The 11,983-nt window shown below is 41.5% G+C and overlaps 1 protein-coding gene across 1 annotated transcript; it reads right to left on the bottom strand.

Moving 5' to 3' along the window:
- Window positions 1–4,235: 4,235 nt before the first annotated feature.
- LOC139369644 (ETAA1 activator of ATR kinase a) lies at window positions 4,236–8,540 on the bottom strand. The gene is made up of 6 exons (XM_071108911.1): window positions 8,268–8,540; window positions 7,802–7,936; window positions 7,609–7,688; window positions 7,255–7,364; window positions 5,456–7,170; window positions 4,236–4,985 (listed from the first exon to the last, which is right to left on the bottom strand). Exons 1-6 carry the CDS (start codon window positions 8,407–8,409, stop codon window positions 4,861–4,863), a joined length of 2,307 nt encoding a protein of 768 aa, XP_070965012.1. The 5' UTR covers window positions 8,410–8,540; the 3' UTR covers window positions 4,236–4,860.
- Between the last annotated feature and the right edge of the window lie 3,443 nt (window positions 8,541–11,983).

Genomic DNA, 11,983 nt, shown 5'->3' with positions numbered 1-11,983 from the left:
CTTCCCTCATACGTCACTGTTTTCTGGACAGTCCAAATTGAGCTCATGCAGAATGTGGCCGGTTGTGCCCGTCGCTGCCAATTAAAAGTCCCATTTGTATTCCTCAGCCGAGCCACACATGGACCTCCGAAAGACCGCCATTCTCATGGAACCTGCTCATCTGTTTGTGATTTTGAACTTTCAGCGAGTCTCCAGATTTATTTATACACAGCCCAACATGAAAGACGCAATTTTGGCCCCTCCAAATAATCTTGCCAAATGGCTGAACCCTACACAAATACAATTACGACCAATGTGTAATTTCATACACTTTTTTGTGTGGGGGGTAAATTCCCCTTGATTTCAACGGGTCTCGAGTGTTTTTTTGGGACAAATGTGAAGTCGATTCCATTGCATGGTTCTTTTAGATGAAGGATACAAGGAAAATGTACCTGAGACTATGAATAATGCATAGAAAAGGTACCATAAATGCAGTTCAATTTGTTGGAACATTTTGCATCTAAAAGCTTTCATTGAACATTTGACAAAGACCGTAGTTGTTAGTAAATCCCAGCAGTACTGATATGGCCATGGATAGAACCTGTGGAAGAAGCGCCAACTGTTGCACCTTTATTCTCATGAAAGGAACCCGTACTCGATTTGAACCTCTGGTCGATCTAGAGGACCTTTTATACTGTAAGGAAAACCTCTGGGAGTAGTAGCTCAGGTTACTGAAAAGGGACAGCACAAGTTGGAATGAACTCCAGACATCCTACAGTTCCACTAACACCGGGGGAAAATCTGCCTCATTTGTACAGATGTCATAATCAATTTCTCTGAGGTGTGAATGACTAAACCAGAACTTCTAGACCAGAACCTATAGCTCAACCTGAAGCAGACTGTTGAGCAATAGAGAAAGTAAGTGTAGGTTGGCTTTGGAGAATATAGAAAGTTTGGTGAGAGTTGCTTGACAGGGTTGGGGTGGTCAATTATCATTTAAAGGTGAAGTACAAATTGTTGGTCGTAATGGAACTACACATCTCTTAGCCTTTGAGAAAAGTAGCTTGTCATTCTTGAATCGTGTGATGGAATTCCCTCCCAAAAGAGAATGTCTAGCTTTCCAAAAACCCAACTCCCTTGGTGATAGATTCCCTGTTAATGAAAACCACTCTCTGACCGATCTCCCAGCGGAGCTTCATGTGGTTCTGATTACTCTGGGCTACTTAGTTCCACAAAATTTCATGCAGCCCACTAGTGTTTTTTTCATGATTGTCGGTTTTCCAGCTCTTAATGAGGTTCGCTCGTAGGTAGCCTGTACCCTATGGGTGTTCAAAAGCCATTCATCAAATCACCTGTATATTTGTTTGCTGTACAATAAAATGTTGGGTAATAAGAATTACTGATTGAGCCTTCAAGATTATTCACCTCGCATGGGAACCATGGTCGTTAATATCCCAAATGCTTATTTTGGATTAGCTTACTAAATTCAACTCCATGGTGCAGGGTTTCTGATGAACTCCAGCGCCGTTGTTGAGCAGAGACCAGGTTTTGTGGAATTCAGCTCAGACTATATCGATTTGCCCAAGATCAATACTTTTAAAAAGAAGTCAATTATTTAACGCTTCCCTTGTACCTATGTTTGTCCTTTGTAGTTGCGTGCCTTTTTGTTTGCTTAAATCCATACTTTTTAAATGAATGTTAATCAAATACAACCACCGACTGTTTCTATTTCTCTAAGATGGCAACAGTGTGAATGTGCATGTGCCAGTTGAATCTCCGATGTCTCCAAATACTCATAAAATCACAATCTACAGATGGTGTAAAGTTGCCATCTTCGAGAAACAGAAACGAGCAAAGTGATTACCTTTTAATAAAAAAGTATGGATTTCAAAACATAGAAGGTAAGCGTTTCATAATTTACATTTTTTTTTAAAGTATTGACCTTGGGCGAATCAATATATTCTGAGCTGAATTCCAAAGTCTGGTCTCTGCTCAACTCCGGTGGTGGAGTTCATCAGAAACCCTGCACCATGGAGTTGAGCTTAGTCAGCACATGTTGTACCAAAAGTCTGTAGTTCCTTGACTATGCTGCGTTAAAGAAACCAAATACATTAATTACCATCTATCAAGACTAAACTTGGTCTCGGCATCCATTCTAATATTCATCCAGTGAGATAACACCGTGTATCAACATCCCATGTCAATAAGATTCGATTTGATGAAGGAAGCCACAAAGTATCAGTGTCCTGACATTGGGATGAGACTAATTAATGGAACACTGAGTTGGGGGAAAGAAGGGGTCATTGGGAGTTCAATGCAATTCTCAGATAACGTCATTTCACCTGAAGCGATTGTCAGGTGGCTGCAACAGGGAAACATTATCGGCAGTGAAGACTTTCGTCCATCTTGTTCTAAGTGTCAGGTGGGCCATAAAACCACAAACTGTTCCCCTTTGGTGTGTTGTATAGGTGAAATCATTACAAAACATTTGCAATAGTGAACTGGGAAATATTGTTATTTACATTTGGCAAGAGGGTTTAGTCAAATCCCTTTACAGATATTTAAAAAAACGATAGCATTGTAAGTCCAGTAGGTAGGAGATTGGCATCTTGGTGCCACTGATTTGCAGCAACAATGCTGTGCACCCAGACTACCGGTACAGTTACACACCGGTCTGATGATAATGCGACTCTCCTTACATGCGCCCCAGCCGGGGTGGGGAGCAAGCCTCTCCATCAGACAGCTGCCAGCCTACTAATGATTGGACCTGACGAGTCCGTCCGGATGGGTTGACTGCATAGGGCTGGGCTGCCGAGCAAGGTGCCTCGGAGCACTCCTCGAATGAAACTGAAATGCACAGTGGTGTGTGTGCTGGGTTGAATGGTTTGTCAAGCTTCGTAGAATTAAAGATGCAGTCCCGGATCTTAAGCACTTACAAATTCACAAAATATATTTTAAAAAATGTTTAGCTCATAAGCACTACCTCCAAAACTACTATGTGGAATTATACAAAATCCCTGGAGCATCACTTTAACAGTAAGATTCCCTCAAGGTTTTGAGTGGTGTGTGTCTATCTGCGCTGGATTGAAGGGTTTACTATAGACATTACATTAATATTCCTTTGTCTCTAATGTCTATGGTTTGTCCCATCAACATGGTGAGCAGAGCTTGCAGGCAGACCAATACAGCTCCTCGAATGACCGAGTGTAAAGGATCTATGTAATAAAGTGATACATGGTGTGGATGTGATTGAAGTGGGGCCAAATCCAAATGAGCGGACTGTTCAGTCAGGGCCAGATCCTGAGGCTCCCACAGTGCAAACTGAAATTCGACTATGGCTGAAGGATTCATAAGATCCCAAGTTACAGGACGCTGAAAGGGTTCAGGTCTCTACTCACACGCTCTACCAAACTGCATGTATGGTGTAGTCAAAGGCTAACCACTTTCAAACCTTCCTAAAGCCCTGTTTATACCAGGCATAATTTGTTATTTTCTTGTCCACATTCTGATTTGTCCACATTTTTAAACAGGTGTAGACAATTAAACGACACATTGTTATCTAATTGTGATCAGATCTTCCTGACCAACTCCGGAGGTAGTCGGGGAACCATTGTAGCTGGATATCAATCAAGTGTAAACAGATCTGGATGATCAAGCCATTGAAATCATCATTATACAGGTCTATAAATGAATTGTCTTAAAATTAATAGATTAACATATTTTGAAAGAATATCCGTCAATTTTTTTACATACAGGGTACATGTACATACCGGGATATCTGGTCACCATGTTGACAGACGAGACATTTTACTTGCATGTGTAGATGCAACAGCTATGTGGGCACAATCAAAATGTGGATAAGATCAAGAAAGGATAGATGTTAGCACATGGTATAAACAAGCCTTAAACCATGTGTGCATCTTAAAACGGCACACCACTCCCTATTTAGTTCCCTATGGGCCCTGGTCAAAAGTAGTGCACTACAGGGAATAGGGTGCCATTTGGGGACGTAGGCCATCTCTGTTGAAAGCACTACTCATTACTGTGTGTGCCGGTCCTAAAGGAGCTCATTGTACTGTGTTGACTGTTGCATCATACTGGTTATTTTGTGCGTAGTGACAGTAGTTTTGTTACACTCAATTGTTGTATTCCACAAGAAGAAATGATGGTATGCTAAAGGAAGCGTGACCTTCCATGACACAGAAACAAAAGGACACTAGATGTCACTGCTGTACACAACACAGTATTGTCTGGTAAAGGGGGGGATCCTTTTGCAACTTTAATATCTGTGTGCCATCTTTTGAGGCAGTTTCATTATTGTGCAGATGACAAACATATAAACAATGTAAAAAAAACAAGATAAAATATATAAAACATGATAGTTTTTCTGACTGAGCACAAGGCGACTCGTGTTTTATGTCAGAAAACTGCTCATTTTGTGATGCTATGTAATTTACACAACTGATATACAATATAATGAAAATGCTTAGCCTACTCTGCAAACACAACTGATAACATACTCCCTGAAAAGAGGTTAGTTTATTTTAAAAAAAAGTTGATTTATTAACAGTTGTGTTAATACATTCATGTAAATAACATTTATATTACTACTACTAAAATCTTATTCAGGAATGGATTGAGTGATGTAATTATGAGACAAAGGCACAGCAGCTCTAGCCTCGTACAACCATCCTGGACTAGCGAGCTTACATTCTGTTTTGCTAAGAGATCATGATGGTAGTACGAGGCTACAACAACTCTATAGTAGGTTTACTTTCAAGAGCTCTGTATGGTCAGTCTAGCACAAGTCAGCTTTTAGAGTAAGCCAACACTGTCCAACTATAATTCGGAATCTTCTTGTATATGTGCACTGTACCAGAATCAGGTTGGAGCCCTTAGGTTGTGGGCCGTCTGCATCCGTTGCCGTCTCCTCTCCATGGCCTGCTGTTTCTTCAGTTCAATCTCCACCACAGAACATTTCCCAGCTGCTTGGGTTGAAGCGAAAGCTGAAAAAAATGATAAGCAGATGAGTCAAGAGGAGGGTTACACCATCATTGACTCTCAGTGAAGTACAAGTCTAATGAATATTACTATTTTATCACAGCAATAGAAGGGCTCAGTATTCTGGGGCGAAATGAATGTGAGTAAATGCTTAAATTTGAACCTTTATTTAACTAGGCAAGTCAGTTAAGAACAAATTCTTACTTACAATGACAGCCTAGGAACAGTGGGTTACCTGTCTTGTTTAGGGGCAGAACGACAGATTTTAGCCCTGGGATTCGATCTAGCAACCTTTCGGTTACTGGCCCAATGCTCTAACCACTAGGCTACCTGCTGCCCCAAATATCAAATAGCCCCAAATAGCATTAACCTCATTGACGGCAATGCGCTTACACATTTCAAGTTGAGATTCGTGCCTTCTTCACAGCTGCATAACACATTTATTTGCCGTCTCGGACAACTCACGGTAGCTTACCTTTGTTGGTCACAGGGATGGACGTGCAGCCAGGCGGTCTCTTAAAGGTGAACCGAGTGGGGGTTTCAGTCACATAGACAGGTGACGGTAATGACGACAGCCGCGCTCCACTCCCAGTGACTTGTTGATTAGATGTGCTCCCAGCTACACAAATGCTTTTGACCCGAGTACTTTGGTATGGCCCTTCTCCTGCTCCAGGGTTCTGTAGCCTATACGTGGAGTTAGCGGTAACATTTCCAGCTGAGGAATTGTAACTCGGTCTTTTACAACCAGAGACCACAGTAACAGGTACTTTGTTGTTATTGAAAGAGTGGGTGAAAGTGCTACCGTTCCCGGGGGCCGATTGTGAATAAACTGAAATGTTGGGATATTTGGATTGTGTGGTCTCGGTCGTTTGATTTACATTGGATCTGCTGCTATTCAAAGATGCAGAGACAGGGACAAACATCTGTCTTTCCATCTGATTACTGGGCAGGGATTGGGTGCGTGTGATAACAGGGTCCTCCATGCTCTGTACCTGGCTTTCCAGGTTATCACATGCTTGACACAATAGGTCATCGTCATCCCAGATGGAGTCAGAAGCAAAGAGAGAGTCCAAGTCGTCCTCTGGAATAACGATGTGGCTAGCTGGGGCCTTGATGACACCTGTTCCCTTCATATTGTTGTTCTCTGTGGGCTTGTGGTAAGAGCTATTATCAACCTGAAGGGGCCACGTTGAATAAGAGTTGGAAGTTTTTGTGCTTGAGCTGGTTGAGCTCGATGTACTTTGAAAAAGAGGCACCTGCGGCCAAGCCTTTATTCCATTAGACTGGTGTTGCGTTTGCTGGCTTAGTTGGTTACTGGACTCCATAGACTGAGCTTTGTTGGTTGGAACGAGACTTGGTTGGTTTTGCTGTACGTTCCAATGTGGTGCTGGTTTGACAGTGTCGGGGACATTCCCTGCTTTTGGTAATGCCTCTGAGAGGATACTTTTCGCTTGTACATTAGGATTTGCTTCAAGCATGAAGGATTTTTTGTTTTTCACAGTTTCATTCTGTCCTTTAGACATAGCTGGTTTTATGTCTCTACTTCCTTGAAGAGCATTTTTGGAAATGGCTGAGGGGTTGTTGTTTTCATGTTTTGTTTCATTCGACCCTTTTTGGGTTGAACAATGATTAGGAGCGGCAAAGAGGTCTGGGTTTTGGGTCATCTCAAAAACCAGCGAGTCATCCAGCAAATCATCATTTTCCCAGTCATCGTCAAAGTTATTATTTGCTGAGCTTCTTTTGACAGGATGCGATGAGGAGACGGTCGAAGTGTGGCCATGTATGGAATCTGGATATTTTCCAGGAATGACTTTGGAGGACACAGTGGGAGCAGTCTTCACCTCCAACGACCGAGGCAATGAATTCTGACTTAAGTTACCACTTATGTGTTGAGTTGGTCCATCAAATAAAAAATCCATATCATCTTCCATCTCATGGTCAGGGGGTATCTGGTCTTTGGAGTTTCCCGTGCTGTTTGTTTTAAGGGCGGACTGTGCGCTTTCAGGTGTGACATTACTCAGTAAGGGCAGAGGCTGGTTCTCGTTGCCATCTAAATTCAATATGTCCTCCGAGTCTGACAGAAGCTCCAAACTCTGCTCGTGCATATCATTGACTTGTTCTTCGTCTTGCCTTAACATGTTGAAATCAAACTGTTTCGCCAACTTTAAAAGGTCATCCACTCCATTTGGCCTGTAGGGGGGAAAAAATAAAAATGTAGATATTTGCAAGTGACAAGCTCTGTTCTAATAACTGTTATGTTGTCTTGGGGAATACCTTGGAGATTTCTTCTTGGCCCTGGGCTGCTGCATCTCTGGGGTGCAGGGAATAGCACTGTCTCCAATCCACTGGAGCAAGGATGACTCTGGAACTACAGGTCTCCCATGCTTAAATAAGATCAATTATACCAAATATTACTACAGTAAATATTTCAGAGCAACATAACATAGTATCTGTGAGTATTGAACAGCACTATACTAAGAAAGAGCCCAATGAAGAAGATTGGCTATATGATGAAGTATGAGAAAAATCACATCACTGGGTCTAGTAATGAACATTGTTCTAGTTTGAACATTTTTAAAAATGTATTTGATGGCACACTTGTGGCTAGCTAGCCAGAGTGTTACCAACCTTGGGAGCTATCCTGTTGACGATTTCGGAAATGTCCACAATTCCAACATTTGCAGAGTACTTCTTGCCTCTTTTGCTAACTAAGAAGGAACATGAAAAAAGTTAAGACAGATAAGCTGAGGTAAACTTAAAAAATGTAACACTGCTTAGCCCGGCTACATGTATAGTTATATTGACATGTAAATATAATTACCTGTCCTAAGGGGTGAAGGGGAAGTGGCATCCCAAATGATATCCTGTTGAAGTTCTGATTCATTCATTGGTGACTCTCCTTTGTTGAATACATTGCTGTATCTTGATCTTGTCACACGAGTTGGCGTCTTGAAATCTGATGTTAGATATGTGAATGATTATGTAATTGTAATTGGCACACGTGGTTACAGTTAGCTAACTAACTAGCTAAACTAAAAAAGTAGCTAGCTACATGCCATTAACTCCTAGCTAGCTAGCAAACTAAACTTCATTCAACATGGAGTGGCGTTTACTCAGCTACTAGCTAGCTAGCTTTGGGCACCATCTAGCTAGAACATAGCTAATGTTATATACGCTAACTAGCTAGCACAAGTAACATTAGTAGATCAACACCGTACATTAGCTAGGTTTTCATAGCTTACGGGCTACAGGAATAGCTGGTCATTTCAACACATCAAGCTACTGACCTTGACAGGTTTTTGGAAAATCAATGAGAGATGGAGTTGCTTGCGTTTGTTTGGGGCTTCTTCTCAGTCTGTTTGTTTTCGGTTTCCCTCCACCTTGCTTGCTCTCGTCTGTCATATTGTTCGCAGGGACAGTAACTGGCATTTATAGTGAAACTTTATATAAAGATATGTAGGTACCAGAATGTATTTAAATACATCGTGTAATAGCGAAATGTAGACAAGTTGTTTTGGAACAACGTCAGAGATTCAAACATTCCGCCATGTTGTTCCCATGATTCATTTCGACTTCCGTTTCAGAACGTTTTCTTTTTCCGAGGGAATCCAATTTGCGTTGTTGCTGCGCATCAAATACAAGCATGCATAGAGATACAACGACAACATACAACTAAAATAGCTACTGTTCCGAATTGGAAATGTTAGATTTGTTATGAATTATTTTGTTACATTTGGTTAAATAAAGGATACATTACATTAGTATTATTATTATTATTTATGTATATATTCAATAGCATAGTCCATGTGTATTATGTGGTCTAGATCTTTATGGCACAGCTTTCTCTGAAGCCATGGTGTCCGTTTATCATCAAGCCCATCTTCCCACCCGCCCCCTTTACTTACTACAGTTGGCCTATTATTCTTTTTTTTTTCATGTAACTTTAATGTAAATGGATAAAGTATATTTTTTTACATTTCAAACAAGCAATGGACATTTCACTTTTTTCCTTTTTTGTTCTTGAAAAAAAAATAACTTATTATTATTATTATTTCCATTTTTGTTGGTGGCTCCTATAATATATTTCATATGGGCCTCATCAGGCTCTTTCTCAGAAAAGACTGCAGGCAATGTCTGCTGCTACAGCATGGTGAAAAGTCACAGTAACACCTTCTGTCACACCAAATGTGAACATTCCACCCAAATGATAGTGAGATGAAAGAGCAGGGGCCATAGGCCCGTCACTTCCAATTTAGGTATGAAGCGTCAAACCCACAGCCAGGAGATGCCTTGGTGGCCTCTTTTGTTGGAAAATTCAAAACCAAAATGTCATTTGCCTTGGAGGGAATACCATGACTGTACAGAGCCCCAAACCTCAACACATTGACCGTACTTCATTTGTTAATCTAGCCATAGGTGATTATATGGCACCTAATGGCGAAGCACTAATTGGTGAGTTTATTAGGGGAATGTCATTGGTGTGAATGGAGCATATTGCAGATCACAGTAACAGCTGTGGTAGTTTGGTGGAATTTCTGAGCGAACTCCAGCACTGTCTGCTCCTCTTGTGCCTGAGTGCTTTCCACTGGCAGTGTGGGGGTTCATCAGAAACCAGTGGGCATAAATTTGAACGGCAAGATATAAGCATACAGATAAATGTAAGTCCTTGCAGGCTACAATGGGTGATAATCTGGACATATAGAATACGCCAAATATTTGCTGGCTCCTCTAGGCTACTTCTGTGTGTTTACACACTGTTGAGCTCCCAACGAGGGTGGAGTTAGTTATGTATCCCTTGGTGATTCCGGACTGTGACGAAACCCCTAGCATTCATCAACATCCCTTCACTTTGAAATGCCATACCACTGCAACTGGCTCCTATCCAAGGACAGATATGCACGATATTTCATGGAGGGTGCCTCGGAATAGAATACCCTGCTGTGCTAAAGAAAACGTTGTGTTTCTATGCACTGAAAAACAATCCATCGCCGTGCTGTCAGGGGGAAAAAGGTACATACCTGTTTTTTGCATTAGAGTGGGTAGCTTCTATTGGGGCTAAATAACGTTTTCCCCCAAAATATTTCAAATGTGAGCCGTGACAATGGCCCAGGCTCTAATTTAAGAGCACAGACCTTTCAGGTTAGCAGATCTCTTTAGAGCCGCCTCAGAGGATGTTTTGTAATCTCTACTCAATCATTGTCTACTTAGGCCTACACCCTTAGGAATAAAGGGTTCCAAAAGGGTTCTTTGCGGAGAGATAGGGTTCTACCGAGAACAGTTTTGATCAGAAGAACCTTTTTTGGAAGACAAGGGTTCTTTGTAAGGCAAAGGGTTCTACCTAGAACCTTTATCATCCTAAGAACTGTTTTTGCCGATGAGGGGTTCTTTGATGATTCTTTGGAAGGTAAGAATGGTTCTACATAGAACCATATATAATATTTCCCAGCATGCTCTATTGCAGGGAGATTTGCCTAATTGTTTGTTTTACTGTAGTATCTGTGTTTTTGCATGTATATTGATTGGTTGATATGTTTTATGCTACACAAATAAATAAACTATAAATAACATAGTTTTCTAAACAAATCCAATCAGTTGGATTTATTGCACACGTTACTGACATGGTTGTTCCAGTTTAGATGATTGAGGTAGTCTGTATTTAATCTTCCCTAACCTGGCAGTCATTCTGAATGCAGGTTGCGGGTAATTAACAATTCCACTTGTTGGATATCCTAACTCTGGCTGGATTCCAATAGGAATTACACATCACTTTGCAAGCCATCATAATGTGACTTGCAGGCCTAGTGTGGCCTGTAAACCAGGAGATTCCTAACACCACTGTGTTAGTGTTTAACTAGGCCCCTCAAAGAAAGGACTTATGATATATGTAATGTATTGACATAAATAATCACATTTTAAAGGATAATAAGGCTTGTGGGAAACCGTTCATAGAGGGTTCTAGGAAGAACCCTCCAACGATTAAAGGGTTCTTGGTAGAACCCTTCATAGACGCTTTTAGGAATAACCTTTAGATGATAAAACGGTTATTTGTAGAACCCTTCATAGAGTGTTCTAGGCTGAACCCTTCATATAGGGTTCTAGGTAGTACCTTATGAATTATTTGATTAACCCTGCATAGAGGGCAAAGCCCCCCTCTGAGCAAGGCCCCAACCACCCTATTGTTTAAAAAAAAAAAAATTTTTTTTACAGACCATGAGTCTGTTGCACTACATGTAATGAGTACATGAATAAGTGTTGCCATACAACTCTCCTTCCGGGCCCTCCAACTGCTCTTAAACGCTAGTAAAACCAAATTCATGCTTTTCAACCGTTCGCTGTCCGCACCCGCCCGCCCGACTAGCATCACCACCCTGGACGTTCCGACCTAGAATATGTGGACAACTATAAATACCTAGGTGTCTGGCTAGACTGTAAACTCTCCTTCCAGACTCATATTAAACATATCCAATCCAAAATCAAATCTAGAATCGGCTTTCTATTTCGCAACAAAGCCTCCTCCACTCACGCCGCCAAACTTACCCTAGTAAAACTGACTATCCTACCGATCCTCGACTTCGGCGATGTCATCTACAAAATAGCTTCCAATACTCTACTCAGCAAACTGATAGCAGTCTATCACAGTGCCATCCGTTTTGTTACCAAATCACCTTATACCACCCACCACTGCGACCTGTATGCTCTAGTCGGCTGGCCCTTGCTAGATATTAGTCGCCAGACCCACTGGCTCCAGGTCATCTATAAGTATATGCTAGGTAAAGCTCCGCCTTATCTCAATTCACTAGTCACGATAACAACAGCTACCCTTGGCACACGTTCCAGCAGGTATATCTCACTGATCATCCCCAAAGCCAACACCTCATTTGGCCGCCTTTCCTTCCAGTTCTCTGCTGCCAGTGACTGGAAGGAATTGCAAAAATCGCTGAAGTTGGAGACTTTTATTTCCCTCACCAACTTTAAACATCAACTATCCGAGCAGCTAACCGAT

The sequence above is a fragment of the Oncorhynchus clarkii genome, chromosome 17 (genome assembly GCF_045791955.1).
Source record: "Oncorhynchus clarkii lewisi isolate Uvic-CL-2024 chromosome 17, UVic_Ocla_1.0, whole genome shotgun sequence".
Classification (NCBI taxonomy): Eukaryota; Metazoa; Chordata; class Actinopteri; order Salmoniformes; family Salmonidae; genus Oncorhynchus; species Oncorhynchus clarkii.
The sequence above is the reverse complement of the archived record's forward strand: the minus strand, read 5'-3'. Positions and strand labels throughout refer to the sequence as shown.